The sequence below is a fragment of the Somniosus microcephalus genome, chromosome 9 (genome assembly GCF_052327205.1).
Source record: "Somniosus microcephalus isolate GS21.2 chromosome 9, FLI_Smic_1.0, whole genome shotgun sequence".
Lineage (NCBI taxonomy): Eukaryota > Metazoa > Chordata > Chondrichthyes > Squaliformes > Somniosidae > Somniosus > Somniosus microcephalus.
In genome coordinates, this window is record NC_140995.1 from 172,357,929 (window position 1) to 172,375,141 (window position 17,213).

Consider the following 17,213-nt stretch of genomic DNA (forward strand, 5'->3'; position numbering starts at 1 on the left):
GCTCCCAAAATGCTCATTTGGCAACATGGTGGGAAGGGGTCATCTGTGTGGTGTTGCTTATTGTCAGAGAGGCCGCAGAAGCTGGTCATTGTTTGGAACTAGAATGCCCCAATATTTGGAGGACGTGGGGTTGGGGGGTCAGTGCCCAAAATAGGGAGAAAGGGCTATTTACTTGTGGGAAACCGGGCTGTAGTGATGCTCGGTGGGGCATGGAAGTAGAAGGGCAAAGTCCTGGTCGCTGAGTGGGGATGGGGGGGCGGCGGGGGAGGTGGGGAGGTTCATTTAGGGGCAAAAGTTCAGGTGTTACAGCAGTTTAATAGGTGATGGCAAATAATCAAGCTCCTCGGGCTGCGTGCTGGAACCTCTGATGGCTCCCACAGATCCGTGTGATGAAAGTTCGTTCAACGGTGCGGTCAAGGCAGGAGGTTGTAGTCTGGGAGGACTGCAAGGGATCAAATAATGTGCATAAAAAAATCTGGCATTCCTTTACTTACCTATGCCAACATGGCTGATGCCTCAAAAACTTGGGCTACGCCACAGTGACATTTAGTGGCCACAGCCTGCAACTGCATGCAGAGGCAAGCAATTGCTTTGGCGTAAACTCTCAGTATACTTACTGCAAGGGTCGTGTTTGGACTGTCACATAGTGTTAAGTGCCACCCCATTATTTTCAATCTGTCATGTAATGTTGCATTTACAAGCACTACCTGGAATCTTGAAACCATCAGCCATCACTGACCCTCTCGGCATCTCCCTCCAGAATGTCCGTTCACATATGAACAAGGTTCTTGCCATCCATGAGCTTATCGTGGATGATTGCATCAACATCATGACCCTGACAGAAACTTGGCTAAGGGGTGATGACACCTTACCCTTGAATGAAGCCTCGCCGCCCGGCTATACCTTCCACCACTTGCCCTGCCCAGACCGCCCAGACCACCGTGGTGGCAGTGTGGCTCTCATCACCAAATCACACCTTGGTCTGTCCCCCTACTCCTCCGGCACTTTCTCCTCCTTTGAGCATCTCGCCTTATTCCACCCCTCTCACCTCTCATTTAAAATTCTTGTTCTCTATCGCCCACCCAAGTACCATAAAAATGTTATTACCGAGTTATCTTCACTGCTCTCCTCCCTCAGCCTCTGCACCGAACGACTTCTCATCCTCGGTGATTTCAACCTCCATCTCCATTCATCATGCGCTCTCTCTCCTCAGAGTTCACTAGCCTCCTATCCTCTCTTAATCTCTCCCTCCATGTAAACTCCCCAACCCATATTCACGGCCACCCCCTCGACCTTGGAAGAATAGAACAATAGAATATTTTTTAAATGGTGAGAAACTTTCAAATGTTGGTGTACAGAGAGATTTGGGTGTCCTTGTGCAAGAAACACAGAAAGCTAGCATGCAGGTACAGTAAGAAATAAGGAAGGCAAATGGCATTGTTGGCTTTTATTGCAAGGAGATTGGAGTATAAGAGTAAGGAAGTCTTGCTACAATTGTACAGGGCCTTGGTGAGACCACACCTGGAGTACTGTGCACAGTTTTGGTCTCCTTATCTAAGGAAGGATATACTTGCCTTGGAGACAGTGCAACGAAGGTTCACTAGATTGATTCCTGGGATGAGAGGGCTGTCCTATAATGAGAGATTGTGTAGAATGGGCCTATACTCTCTGGAGTTTAGAAGAATGAGAGGTTATCTCATTCAAACATACAAGATTCTGAAGGGGATTAACAGGGTAAATGCTGAGAGTTTGTTTCCCCTGGCTGGAGTGTTGAGAACTAGGGGGCATAGTCTCAGGATAAGAGGTAGGCCATTTAAGACTGAGATGAGGAGGAATTTCTTCACTCAGAAGGTTGTGAATCTTTGGAATTCTCTGCCCCAGAGGGCTGTGAATGCTGAGTCATTGAGTATATTCAAGGCTGAGATCGATAGATTTTTGGACTCTTGGGGAATCGAGGGATATGGAGATCGGGTGGGAAAGTGGAGTTGAGGTCGATGATCAGCCATGATCTTACTGAATGACGGAGCAGGCTCGAGGGCCGTACGGCCTACTCCTGCTCTTATTTCTTATGTTCTCTCATGGCATCCCTACTCTCATCGTGTCAATCGCAGATAAAGCCATCTCTGACCACTTCCTCGTATCGTTCTCCACCCACGTCCCCCTTCCACGCCACCCACCCCCCTCCCCCCGCCACCCCAACCCTACTTCCTTCTGTGTCCGCCCCTAGAAAAAACTCTCTCCCAACTCTTACAATTGCACTTATGAAATCCCAACTGTGCAGCCTTTGGTCCTCCATTCACCATGACATTTCTGCAGCTACCGATCTGCTCAACCACACCCTCACCACCACCTTTGATGCCCTAGTCCGTATTAAAACAATTACTCTCTCACCCTGGCCGCTCCCCCGGTACGGCCCTCATCTTCTCTCCCTCAAGTCCAAGGGACGCAGACTTGAACGGATATGGCAGACAACTGATTTAGCCATTCACCGCCAGAGAATCACCTGCAACGGCTTCTCTTCCCGCTCCCGCATTGTTACCTCTGGTGTCCCCCAAAGATCTATCCTTGGCCCCCACCTATTTCTCATCTACATATTGCCCCTTGGCAACATCATCCGAAAACACATGTCAGTTTCCACATGTACGCTGACGACACCCAGCTCTGCCTCACTACCTCTTCTCTCAACCCCTCCACGGTTTCTAAATTGTCAGACTGCTTGTCTGACATCCAGTTCTGGATGAGCTGAAATTTTCTCCAATTAAAAATTGGGAAGACCGAAGCCATTGTTATTGGTCCCTGCCACAAACTCCATTCTCTAGCCACTGACTCCATCCCTCTCCCTAACATCTGTCTGAGGCTGAACCACACTGTTCACAACCCTGGTGTTATATTTGACCCTGAAATGAGCTTCTGACCACATATCCGCAGCATAACTAAGACGGCCTATTTCCACCTCCATAACATCGCCCGTCGGCCCTTGCCTCAGCTCATCTGCTGAAACCCTCATCCATGCCTTTGTTACCTCTAGATTTGACTATTCCAACGCACTCCTGGCTTGCCTCCCACATTTTACCCTACATAAACCTGAGGTCATCCAAAACTCGGCTGCCCGTGTCCTAACTCACACCAAGTCCCGTTCACCCATTACCCCTGTGCTCACTGACCTACATTGGTTCCCAGTTAAGCAACGCCTCGATTTCAAAATTCTCATCCTTGTTTTCAAATCCCTCCATGGCCTCGCCCCTTCCCTATCTCTGTAATCTCCTTGAGCCCCACAACCCCCTGAGATATCTGCGCTCCTCTAATTCTGCCCTCCTGAGCATCCCTGACCATTGGTGGCCGTGCCTTCTGTTGCCTTGGCCCTAAGCTCTGGAATTCCCTGCCTAAACCTCCACCTCGCTACCTCTCTTTCCTCCTTTTAAGACGCTCCTTAAAACCTACCTCTTTGACCAAGCTTTTCGTCACCTGCCCTTATTTCTCCTTATATGGCTTGGTGTCAGAATTTTTGTCTTTTAGTACTCCTGTGAAGAGCCTTGGGATGTTTTATTACGTTAAAGGTGCTATATGAATACAAGTTGTTGTTGTATATATATCAGAGAGAGAGAGACTGGGAGCAAAAGAGAAAGAAAGGGGGTAATAAATGGGAGCTGCCGGATTGTGGAAATGTTACAAATGCCCTTCAGGGAAGGGAAGCTGCTGCTGCTCACCCAGCATGCTCTACACATGACTTTAGTCCTCACTACCTGGTTGACCTTGATGCTCTCAGAAGTGGGCTAGCAAGTACATAGAATTGCTGTTCAAGAAGAAGGCCTGCTGTCTCGGGACAACCATGGATGGGCAAAAAACGCAACCTTGCCAGTGTTGCCCACATACCAAGAACAATTTTTTTTTAATTCCAAGCAAACTGGCGTGTCTGCACAAGTATGAATGTCAGAGTTATACAGCACAGAAAGAGACCCATCGTGTCCGCGCCAGCCATCAAGCCCTGTCTATTCTAATCCCATTTTCCAGCACTTGGTCCGTAGCCTTGTATACTATGGCGTTTCAAGTGCTCATCTAAATGCATTTTTGCTTCGCTGTTTAGGAACACTTCAGTACATGGCACCTGAAATAATAGACAAGGGACCAAGAGGTTATGGGAAGCCTGCTGACATCTGGTCATTAGGATGCACAATTATTGAAATGGCCACAGGGAAGCCTCCATTTTATGAACTGGGAGAACCTCAGGCTGCTATGTTTAAGGTAAGATATTCTATTAAGAGGTGAATGTGAACTATTGTACAAACTATTCAGACTTGTGCAAACTAGAAAAGTTTACACAAAATAAATAGAAGAGGCTGGATACAGAGAGCAGGTCTTTCGGCATCGGCGCTGAGAACGGCTAAGTTAACACTGCAGGCCCTGGCCCTCTTTCAGAGCTGAACGATGAACAAGCATTTTAATAAAAGAGTAGGGAAATAATAAAAGGTTGTAATTATCTACAACTGTCCTGTTCTCTGTATTTTTATTATTTGACATTTGTTCAACGTCCACATACAAATAAGAATCACCATCATCCAATGCCAGAAAATCACCTGCAACACAAAAAAAATCATGCTCTGGGCAGGCAGGTGTTTTTCTCCCTATTTCTCCTTTCCCATCCCCCCCTCCCCCTCCAATGCTGTTTCCCAGCTTTGGCCTGAGGTAAGCCTTTAATTCTCTGCCTGCTGGAGGGGGTGGAGGGATCTAATGAACCAGATTCCTGCTCCTCTGGGCCGCACAGAGAAAATTTTAAAAAAAAGTTAAAAGCTCAGCTCCTTGGGCCTCTTCTAGGCCCGACTCTCTCCACTAGCTTCATCTGCTAGGAAAGCCACAATGCCTTCGCTGCCCCCACCACCCCCCTCCACCCTCAGTCACTCAATCTGCAAGTTTAAAGAGGAACTCACTGGTTTCCAGCAGCTGTGCTTCCCTGCCTGCTCAGAAGAGCAGTTTAAAATTGAAGACTGCGGAATATGAGTGGAGCATCAGCAGCTAAGATGTTAACTACAGGGTTAAAGTTGCTCTGTGAAAGACAACCCCAGACACATGTAGGGACTGAGAGAGAGAATCCCAAATACAGGGACAGGGTGAGAATCCCAGGGTCAGGGGCGGGGGGCAGGGAGAGGAGCCTCGAGGCGGGGGGCGGGCAGGGAGAGGAGCCCTGAGGCGGGGCAGGAAGAGGAGCCCTGAGGCGGTGCGGGGGGGGGCGGGCAGGGAGAGGAGCCCTGAGGCGGTGCGGGGGGGGGGGGGCGGGCAGGGAGAGGAGCCCTGAGGCGGGGGGGGGGGGGGGCAGCAGGAAGAGGAGCCCTGACGCGGGGGGGGGGGGGCAGGGAGAGGAGCCCAGACCCGGGGGCAGGAAGAGGAGCCCCGGGGCGGGGGCGGGCAGAGAGAGGAGCCCTGACGCGGGGGGGGGGTGGCAGGGAGAGGAGCCCAGACCCGGGGGCAGGAAGAGGAGCCCCGGGGCGGGGGCGGGCAGAGAGAGGAACCCTGAGGCGGGGGTGGGGGGGGCAGGCAGAGGAGCCCTGAGGCGGTGCGGGGGGGGCGGGCGGGCAGGGAGAGGAGCCCAGACCTGGGGGCGGGGAGAGATGCACAGATATGCCCAAGGGTTTATAGAGAGAGATGTGAATAGAGAGAAAATTACTGATGCAGAGCGATAGAGAAAGAACCACAGTCATGTGGGTAAAGTGAGTTGAGTCATTTGTTGTGAAGGATAGAGTTGATGCATGAATGAGTTGTGGGTGAACTCATGCTTATTAATTAGGTAAAAATGAAGTAATTTTGCATCAAACTTTCTGGATCTTGCTGCAGCAAAATTAGGCCTGGCCCCTACCTGCCATGATGAAAATATCCTATAATTTCTGCTTTTAATTTGCTGACCTGAAGCGTGCCCTGACACGATAATGTTTGCCAACTGCCTGTACTTGTTAACACGTGTGAGATTGTATCTGCCACTGTGGCTGCCAACAGTGACGCTTGGTGTAATTTTTAAGTACAAGAATCCACTTCCTTAAATTCTAGCACCTTTTACTGTACTGTATGACAGTCTGAAACTTCAAAAAAATTATGTTTAGTGTCTTTCTTTGGTACTCATTGACTGTTTTTCTCTAAACTAAACTAGAATCCACATGGGTAAGCATGCAGATTCTTCTCATTAAAAACTCAAATAAATAAAAAGCATTCTCTAAATTAGCATTCAGTTGAATACTGGACCCTTCCTCATCCTACTTCATGTGTGAGCTTTGACATTGAGTGTCGGCATTATTCATCTGGTGGGGAGGGGGCATCTCCACTGAGCTTAATTGTTTGTTCACCCAACATCCAAATGCATGCCCTTTCCAGTGGCAGTCTCTATACAATGACAAAGAATACGACAAAAGTGGCAGTCAGAGAAATCAACGGTTTAAATCAAACATGGCCACAGTAAATAATAATTCTAATAGGTCTAAGAGCGTTAAAAAAAAGCCTGAAGGCTTTGTGTCTTAATGTGAGGAGCATTCGTAATAAGGTGGATGAATTAGCTGCGCAAATAGAGGTAAACGAATATGATTTGATTGGAATTACGGAAACATGGCTCCAGGGTGGCCAAGGCTGGGAACTCAACATCCAGGGGTATTCAATATTCAGGAAAGATAGGCAAAAAGAAAAGGGAGGTGGGGTAGCATTACTGGTTAAAGAAGCGATTAACACAATTATAAGGAAGGATATTAGCTCTGATGATGTGGAATCTGTATGGGTAGAACTGAGAAATACCAAGGGGCAGAAAACGTTAGTGGGAGTGGTATATAAACCTCCAAACAGTAATGCGGAGGTTGGGGATGGCATTAAAAGGGAAATTAGAGAAGCGTGCAAAAAGGGCACAGCAGTCATCATGGGTGACTTTAATCTACATATAGATTGGGCTAACCAAATTAGTAACAATATTGTGGAGGAGGAATTCCTGGAGTGTTTACGGGATGGTTTCCTGGACCAATATGTCGAGGAACCAACCAGAGATCAGGCCATCTTAGACTGGGTATTATGTAACGACAAAGGATTAATTAGCAATCTTGTTGTACGAGGCCCCTTGGGTCGGAGCAATCATAATATGATCGAATTCTTCATTAAGATGGAGAATGAAGTAGTTGACTCAGAGACTAGGGTCCTGAATTTAAATAAAGGAAACTATGATGGTCTGAGGCGCGAATTGGGTAGGATTGATTGGGGAATGTCACTCAAAGGGTTAATGGTGGATAGGCAATGGCAAACATTCAAAGACTGCATGGATGAACTACAGAATTTGTTCATCCCAGTTTGGCATAAAAATAAAACAAAAAGGTGACTCAACCGTGGCTAATGAGGGAAATTAGGGATAGCATAAGATCCAAGGAGAGGACATATAAATTGGCCAGAAAAGGCAGTAATCCAGAGGATTGGAAGCAGTTTAGGATTCAACAAAGGAGGACAAAGGGATTAATTAAGAAAGGGAAAATAGAATATGAGAGTAAGCTTTCAGGGAACATAAAAACTGACTGTAAAAGCTTTTATAGATATGTGAAGAGAAAAGATTGGTGAAGTCAAGCGTAGGTCCCTTGCAGTCAGAATCAGGGTAATTTATAATGGGGAACAAAGAAATGGCAGACCAATTAAATACATATTTTGGTTCTGTCTTCACAAAGGAGGACACAAATAACCTCCCAGAAATGTCGGGGAACATAGGGTCTGATGAAAGGGAGGAACTGAAAGAAATCAGTATTTGTAGGGAAATGGTGTTAGGGAAATTGATGGGATTGAAGGCCGATAAATCCCCAGGGCCTGATAATCTACATCCTAGGGTACTTAAGGAAGTGGCCCGAGAAATAGTAGATGCATTGCTGATCATCTTCCAACATTCGATGGAATCTGGAACAGTACCCATGGATTGGAGGGTAGCTAATGTTACCCCACTATTCAAAAAAGGTGGTAGAGAGAAAACGGGGAATTACAGACCGGTAAGCCTGACCTCGGTAGTGGGGAAAATGCTAGAGTCCATTATAAAAGATGTAATAGCAGAGCACTTGGAAAACAGTGACAGGATCGGACAAAGTCAACATGGATTTACAAAAGGTAAATCGTGCTCGACTAATCTACTGGAATTTTTTGAGGATGTAACTAGTAAAGTAGATAAGGGAGAACCAGTGTTTTCACCCACGGTACACATCATTCGAGTAGATAACCAATAAGCAGTAACCAAAGAAGTAAAGCGCACACAGTGATCAAGAAAACACTCCTACACTCTGCTTTTCAACGTGCCATTTTACCAACAAACACACAAAAAGGTTAAAGTGCATGCATATGCCGTGCCAATATGAGTATTGAGATCACATGCCCAACGCCTATGTCTATTACTCATTTTTTATTTACTAATCAAATATGCAATTAGCCACATCTGGATTCTCAATTCATTAACAACACTAATTGACAGCATTCTAACTCTTCAGCCCCTTTAGTTCATTTGCTAAAATGTTTTGGTATGATTATGTTGACTTCCATCAATTACCAAGTCAGGACTTCCAAAATGTATTTTGCCAAAAGCTTTTGAATCAGTGAGTAAGTCACATCTGAGACACATTTTAACTTTGCAACCATTCACAAACTTCCCACCAAGTGTGGTAAGAGGCAAATGCTTCTACATCTTTGATGCACTCGTATGCTGTGCTTACTCACTTTGCCATATTTGTAGGTTGGAATGTTTAAAATTCATCCAGATATTCCAGAATCCATGTCGCCAGAGGCCAAAGACTTCATACTTCGTTGCTTTGAACCAGAACCTGACGAACGCGCTACTGCTCCAGAATTGCTGTCGGATGAGTTTCTGAAGGTTACCAGCAGAAAGAAAAGGTCACAACTAAAACAACAAGGTAACCAAATCAGAAACGCTAGGTTCACATTGTTGTGACATTCTAGCAATTCAAACTGTGGAGTCTTTGTGATTTCTTTTTTAAACCATTCTTTCTGTATCTTGATAGTGAGGTAGTTCTTTGTACAGTGATAATAAGAAGTGGGTGCAATTCAACACACCTGAAAAATTAAAGGTTGTTTCAAACGTACCAGACATTTCAACTGAATTGGTAAATTAACATTTTTAATAAGTAAATGATTTATTTTTGCTTGAGCAATATTTTAGTGGTAACTGTTGTTCTCATATGCAACCTTTTTGAAACCATTTTATAAAATGGAAGAGAGAGGATAAAAAAATACTTTTGCGGACATATCTTATGTGCCCAAGGTAAATAACACTGTTTGAACTTAAGTGCAGTACTGAGGGAGTGCTGCACTGTCGGAGCTGCTGTCTTTCAGATAGTATGTTAAACCGAGGCCCCATCCGACCTCTCGGGTAGATGTAAAAGATCTCATTGTACTATCTTAAGAAGGGTGGCGGGAGTTCTCCCGTATTCTGGCCAACGTTTATCTTTCAACGAGCAATACCAACAAAAAAAACAGATTAACTGGTTATTTATCTCATTGCTGTTTGCTGTGTTTACTTACAAAACAGCAGTGACTATATTTCAAAAGTAATTAATTGGCTGTAAATCGCCTTTGGATGTCCTGAGGATGTGAAAAATGCAATAATATAAATGCAAGTTTATTATTTTTTCCACCCATTCCAGCTACTTTTTCATCTATTAAGCGTCCAGAAAGCATGTTTAACTTGTCAGTATTCAAGTTGATTTGTTTTTCGTACTCTCATTCTAAGTGAAATGAGTTTGGAAGGAACCCTTAATTAATTTGATTGTGTCCAGAGCACAACCTGTCCTTGAGATGCAAGAGTTTTGGATACTGTCGCTTGGTGCAAATTGAGGAAAGAATGTTCTGTTCTTGAGTCTGATCATCCCTCCTCTCACTGAACATAACCCAGCACAATGCTGTTTCTGATTTACTTTGTGTCTTGTTTTTAAAGAGACACCATCCTGTAAAATGACAAGCACGTCCATTTTGCCAGATTTGTAAAGAAGTGAGCAATGATGTTTTACCACTTGTCTGGTGATGAAAAATGTACCACTTGTTAACACAAATATCTTTTAATGGATTGTGCAATCTTTCACTGATGGACGACATAATTGCTGTGATGCAGTTTTTTTTTCCGGAAGAGTTTTCACAGGTTATTCTCGAAAGCCAGTCAAGAATATAGTACATTTTAGGAGCAGGAAAATGCATTTGAAGCAACAAGCCCAGTCCTGAATGGATGATCCAGCCCCATCTTGCCACTTTTTCTTCATATCCCTTAATCCCCTCTTTCTAAAGAAAATTATCTTGTCTCTTGAATGCATTGCTTCGATGACTTTCCATATGTTTATTACCCTTTGCATGAAATAGTTCTGCCTGAATTTACGTCTACTTTCCATATTGTGCCACCTATTATTTTTGCATTTCCTTTTGCCTTGCACCATCATCCCTTTTGTCAGTCAATCTCTCCTGCCTTCCATCCTATCACAGACCTTCCCTTTGTTCTTTCCTCCCCTCCTCCCTGCCCCTGCTTAAAAATCTCTTTTCCCTAACCTTTTCCAGTTCTGGCGAAGGGTTCAACCCAAAACGTTGAGTCTGTTTCTCTCTCCTCGATGCTGCCGGACCTGCTGAGTGTTTCCAGCATTTTCTGTTGTTAGTTCAGATTTTCAGCATCCGCAGTATTTTGCTGTTGTGTTTTTTTTTTAACCTTTTGTCAATGTATTTGGATCAACTTGGTCAAACGTTTTTATAATTTTGAAAATGTCTATTCTGCCACACTGATACAGTCACACTGAAGATTCCAATCAGGGCAAGCCCAGCTTCCATAACCTATTCTCGTAACCTAGTCAAATGCTTTTCTAAACTCAATAATGTTATAACAACAACTGCATTCCTGCTGTCTACCGTTCACTGAATCCATGTCATTTATCAAACTACATTTTTCGATTCCTTAAATACGTGTTGAAGATTTTGATATAATGTGATTGATCTGTGTACACTCCTAAATCATTGACAATGTGAAGGTGAATTTGTTCTTCAGCAGTAGGCATTCATTGATAAAGAAATTGGATGGTGTATAAAACAGGCGGCCGATTTGTTGTTGGCAATTTTGTGCAACTGCTGAAGACCAATTTCATCCCCTGTGCCTTTAAAATTCCTTCCTCTGTTTACTTACTTGATTTTACATAATCTAGTATGCGTTTGTCAGGGTAGTGATAGAAGCAACTATATGGAAGAGACTTAATCAGAGAATACTAGGTGCTTAACTCTCCAACTATATGTAATTTATCCAGTAATAAAAGATGAATCCAATATTCTTGCAAGTCATTTCTGATGATGTATAAGGTTGTATAACCAGGTGGTTTGTTTTTATAATGTAACTTAATTGGTTGCTATGATTTAATAAGATCAGATATTGGAAATTATTGCTCGATAACATTTGTAAAAACAACATTATTGTGGTTTGACCTATACTCCCAAAATACTTACAAAATTCTTTACTTCAAATAAGTAAGTGAAGGTTAAACCAATTTGAAGTGATCTGTTGCATCCTAAGATAACTCTGGGGATTAAATAAACCATTATGGAGAAAAAGCTACAAAATAGGCTGATTAAATCATAATGTAGAGAAATAAAATTTTAACTTTGTTTTTTCTTTGTAATTTTGTTACGTATACAGGTGTTTGCAATTTTATTTTATGTATTTGCGTTGTGCAAATTATGTTCAGTGAAGAAACATATACAGTTTATTTTAGAATAAAATTTAACAGACAGAGAATAGTCTGGTTAGTCTCCAAGTTTGGGAGAAGAATGTGGCCCCGAAAATCCACAGCCCTCCTGGCATGCTGGTGACATAATTCAGACAGGAGTGCATCAGAAGGCCCGCGGTTTAGGCCGAGACCTGGATCCACAGTTTCTGGGGGGGCTTTGTTTGGGGCGCAACCTCCATCCATCCCGAACATGGTATTCTCCATAAGATGGAGTGTGGCTGGAGGGAGTGTATTCCCAGGTAAGGAGTTTCCTTGACGCCGGCCCGTGTTCCTTGGTATTCCAGGTGAAACGAGGTGTGCCGGCCTGGGTCTTGGGCTGGACCCTAAAAACTTCAAAATGCTTTTTGGCTTGAGATGGTCAATCGGTCCTTTTTAAACCTGCCATGGAATATTCGAGCAGCTGGCTCACACTGCTTCTCCCAGCCCTTGCCCGTGATGCACCCCCACAGTGGCATTTAAAAAAAAAATACAATGTTTCCTGACTGGTCCGGTCCCAGTCTGATCTAATACCATTCTGTAATCCTGAACTAAAGGCCCGATTTTAGCTCTGGACATGGATCGGGCTGGTAGGGGTCAATTTTAACTGCCCACCTGCCCGGTTTCTGCCAGGCGGGCAATTAAAATTGGGCATTGGATGATTTGCTTTCTGGACTTTTCCTTCTCCCCTATGGAGAAGTGCTCGCCCTCTGCTCGGTGTCACCCTAGGTAAGCCTAACTGAGATGGTTAATGTAGTAGGTGGGTACTACAGTTTTCTTTGTGTTGATCATCTAATTCTCCCCATCCCCATCATATTTCATAAAATGAATACATTGAATGTACCTGACTTTTAAACAAGCTGATTGTAAACTTTCTGTAACTGTCTTAATACAATCATTATCATCATCATAACATATATATGAATGTAATTCTCAGCTAGTGTCTCAAGTGATGCTTAAGGTAGGACCGGTCAAAATAACAAATATTTATGCTGTCAAATATGGCAAAATATGTTTAGGAATCAGAATATAAACTTCAGATATATGTCCCAGTTATGCACTGTATCCAAGCAAATTACACACGTGGTTCACCTATTGTTTTTTTACCTATAATTATAATAATTATGATAAACTTTGAACGGTTGAAATTTTGATATCGGGTTGTAGCTGCAACTTGTAGCACCACTGAGTGAGGAATGGAATTAAAAGGAAGATTATCGCTAGACTGCTCTTACCGCTGCAGGAGGTTTGGGGCCAGCTGCATTACTTAGAGAGACCTCAACTTGGGGAGGAACGAGATATAAATTTAGAGGAAGAGAAGCGTGTATACTTCTATTCTTGTTTTGTCAGAAAAGTTGAATGATTAGCATCTGCCAAGATTCTGTTTTCTTAATATTCCATTTATTCCCGATACAGATTATCTTCGCAGCATATCCCTTCCAGTTCCAGTTGTTGTGGAGGAATTGAGCAGTGGTAGTGAATTTGGCTCAGTTTCACCAGACTCCGACTTGAAGCAGGAAGCATTTTTCAAAACAAGGGCGAAATCCTGCATTGAAAAAGAGAACAAAGGAAATAAACCTTTGCTTCTCAGGTAAATACGGTGCCAGCATTCTGTACTTTCAAAGCCATATAGATTCTCTTCAGTATTGTTCATTTTTTTTTTAGGGGTGAAATTCTCTTTCTTTTTAAGATCATTTTCTCATTCTCTCCCTATCTTCTGTTAGTTTCACTACACCATGCACTTTCATCAGCTGAATGAAAAGATGACCCACTACCTGCAATGCATTTACCAGTGCTTGTCTGCAATTGCTACTTTAGAGGATACCAACTTCTGCTTCCTACATCCCCAGGAAAAAAAAATCAAGCAGTGTTGGTAATGGCATAGATTTCCTGCCTAGCCCCGCAGATTTTTCAGTTGATTGAGGTGAATGGGGCTGGAAAGTTGCTCAGTGATGCGATCTGCTGCATCCCTGCCTCCTTCGTTCACCCATCACCGCTGTGTTCGCTGACCTACATTAGCTCCTGGTCCCGAACGCCTCAATTTTAAAATTCTCATCCTTGTGTTCAAATCCCTCCATGCCCTCGCCCCTCCCTATCGCTGTAACCTCCTCCAGCCCAACAACTCTCCGAGAACTCTGTGTTCCTCCAGTTCTGGTCTCTTGCGCATCCCAACTTCCTTCACCCCACCATTGGCAGCTGTGCCTTCAGCTGTCTAGGCACTAAGCTCTGGAATTCCCTCCCTAAACCTCTTCGCCTCGCTACCTCTCTTTCTTCCTTTAAGACGCTGTTTAAAACCTACTTCTTTGACTAAGCTTTTGGCCACCTGTCCTAATGTCATCTTCTATGGCTCGGTGTCACATTTTTGTCTACTTATGCTCCTGTGACGTTCCTTGGGACATTTTATTGTGTTAGAGGCGCTATAAATGCAAGTTGTTGTTTGTGCCCACACCCATATTTCCTCCTCTCCTGGCCTGCCAGTAGGGGTATTCCTGCTCATGTATTGGGTGAGCATATTGCAATTAGATACAAATCAGGGAGCTGTGTCCACTTACATATTTCTTGTAAATTGTGTCCTTTGAACACTGTTGGACCCAGTTTTCCAGCATACTCATGACAGTGGTGGGATTACCCAGAATTTTTCTTTATGCACATGGGTTTACAGAGCGTGACCTTGCTCAGACTGAAGAAAAGGCGCCAAAAATGTTATTTTAATTCTGTTTTTGCAGGCAGATAGGAGGTTGCCTGTAATTCCCGCCCACCCCCTCCCCTCCACACACAAGACTTCACCCCCCCCCCCCCCCCCCATCTGCTGTGACTCCCTGATAGAGGCCAGGGAGCCTGCCTCCAAGATGCTAATGATCCTGAAACTGGAAGGTTGGTAAGGGTTTGGAACACATCTCTGACAGATGGAAGTCCCACCCTCTCACGCTTCCTCTCTCCCCTCCAGAAATATGCCCCAGTCAAAGGAGGGCAGATGATCACCACAACTATTATCTTTATTATCCTCAATCCCCCCATCTCAAATGAGATTGTCCAGCTCCTTTTTAAAGGTGACATATAACATCAAATCAACTACCTTCCCTGCTTCACACATCAGGTAAATCAGGACTCCACACCATCAGGTAAATCAGGGCTCCACACCACCAGCAGGGCCATTCATACAGTGCAACGTATCAGAAAATTGCGGGTAGTGCCCCTACAGTTTTCCAATAAGCTGAGTGCAAGGCCTTGCTGGTGGCATCAAGTCTCAGAACATTTTGCTCGTACACTCTGATTCACAATGGCTCCTGTCCTATAAAACCTCCACAGCAGATGACTGCTTGTTCCATTATTTGGAATACTGTGCTTACCTCTCCGGAACCTGGGTCAGCACCCAGCACAGATTGATGACATAAAACTCACTTCTAGCTGCTGGCTGTAAAGCTTCTAACGGAAATGAGTTGGAGAGCCCGTCGGTAATGGGTGGTCCACACACACAGCTGCCCATAATTGTGCATTTGTCTGGAACAACACTCACTCAGCATGCCTGGTGTTAGAAATGCAAATGTCACATTGGTGCAGTAGAGAGGGTGCTTTTAAGGCACATTGCTTGGAAAATTCGATGGAATATTTACATTGCTTTTAATTTGTGCTGATATTTTGCTTGCGGGGGGGTCTTTGAGACTGATGCAGGGTACAAAAACGAAAGCGGCATCAGCCACCTCGATGTGTATGGAATTCATCAGTATAAAGCCTTGTTCACACACTATGGGGACGATTTTGCGATCAGCTGTTTCCAGGGCATATAGCCTGTGATTATCCGTACCTTAACATTTGTGCTATAAATTACATTTAGGAAAAAGCATATTAGTCACTCATATAATTTATGGTCATCCATATAATCTCAGTGGCAAAATTATCATTAATGAATGATGGTGATCTGTTGGTTGTAATCAAATGCCTGGTGAACAAGAATTCTTCGCAGATTGTGCTCCTAAACGTGTCAATCTAATAGCACTGATTTGCATTTTCTGTTCACAAGTTTAATTAACAAAGTAACATTAAAATATATACATGTATACAGGAAACATTAACTCACCATCCCTGAAAATTACATCCATTATGGAAGGCTTTAAGGTTAGATAGAGTGGGGAGGGACAATACAGAAAATGTTTCATTTATCCAAAGTACACAAAAAAAATGTTTCTACGTTCTATTAATTAAAGTCAATGGTTAGCTAGAGCATGTTTCCTGGATATATGTTAGAGTTAAAATGTTTCATTTGCAGTAATAAGTGAATAATGATAGAATATGTCTGTATTCTACTTAAAATGAGCATTTTGTGCTTACTACATACTGGATGGTGCAGTGTCGATCATCAGGTCACAGATCATCTTTAGGGAGTATTAAGCTATGATTGTTAACTTGCATTGAATATCAACCCGTCATAAGTCAAACATAGGGGCCTAGAAATTCAGTCGCGCCACTTTTGGGGCGCTAAAGTCGGGCGGTCGCTAAAGTTAGCGCCCGCCGGAAAGTGTAGGCCACTTCGCCGAAATTCAGTAGATTTGGCCAAGGAGTTTGGGCGAGCGCTGAAACTGGCGTTGCACTCCTATCTTTAGGCGCTAAGCCGGCGGTGCGGACTGATAGCGCCGAGGCCGGGCGCAGCGCAGGTGCGGTCATGTTTTGATTGACAGCAGACACCCTGACGCCGGCCAGCTCTTAAAGGGGGAAGGGTCGACTTTGTCTGCTGTCACGCCCTGGATAGTGGAGCCCTGCAGCTAGGCCTCAACACTGCTGGTGGACCCAAATAGCGCCTGAAGCCATGCAGAAGGCCCGTGAACGAGCGCAGCGCTTCTCAGAGCCTGCTTTGTGGGTGCTGCTTAAGGGTTTGGAAAAGAGAAGAGATCTTGTGCCCGGACAGTGGCAAGAAGGCTCCCAGGAGGCAGTTCAGGAGAGCCTGGAGGGAAATCGCCCACAGGGTGTCAGCCACCAGCGATGTCCCCAGGACTGGTGACCAATGCCGCAAGAAGTACAACGACCTCACTCGGTTGGTCAAGGTGAGTAGCCTTTCCAGTGTCCTCCTCATCCTTGCATGTGCACCTCACATTATGGGCAAAGGGACCTCAAAGGCCTAACGGCCATCCCTCCTCCCGCAGCTATGGCACTGGCATGATCATCAATAGCACTTTCTGCACTTTACACACTGGCCAAGCTATTCGACCATGGGAGGCAGTGCACACAACAACAGGGCACCACACTGTACTTAGAGGCCGTCCTTTCTCTTGCAGGCCAAGCTGGCCCAGAATATGAAGAGCTGGAATGTCACCGGGGGAGGCCGTGCCCAGTTCCAGGAGCTCAGTGAGCTGGAGGAGCGCGTGGCTCGACTCATGCGTGGCCGGGTGGTTGGCCCCGTTGCTATTGGTGATGCGGACCCTGTGCTGGGCCCCAATGGTAAGGACATGACCGTTTGGACCTCTCTCGTTCCCCTTGCGCTTCAGATCTACA

General features: G+C 44.7%; 1 protein-coding gene across 1 annotated transcript in view; it reads left to right on the plus strand.

Moving 5' to 3' along the window:
* Positions 1 to 17,213, plus strand: part of map3k5 (mitogen-activated protein kinase kinase kinase 5) — a 193,990-nt gene that overhangs the window by 144,935 nt on the left and 31,842 nt on the right. Inside the window, exons 19-21 of the mRNA XM_085997514.1 lie at positions 4,085 to 4,242; positions 8,717 to 8,894; positions 13,143 to 13,317. Of these exons, the coding sequence (XP_085853640.1) occupies positions 4,085 to 4,242; positions 8,717 to 8,894; positions 13,143 to 13,317 (511 nt within the window). The remainder of the gene's footprint in view (positions 1 to 4,084; positions 4,243 to 8,716; positions 8,895 to 13,142; positions 13,318 to 17,213) is intronic.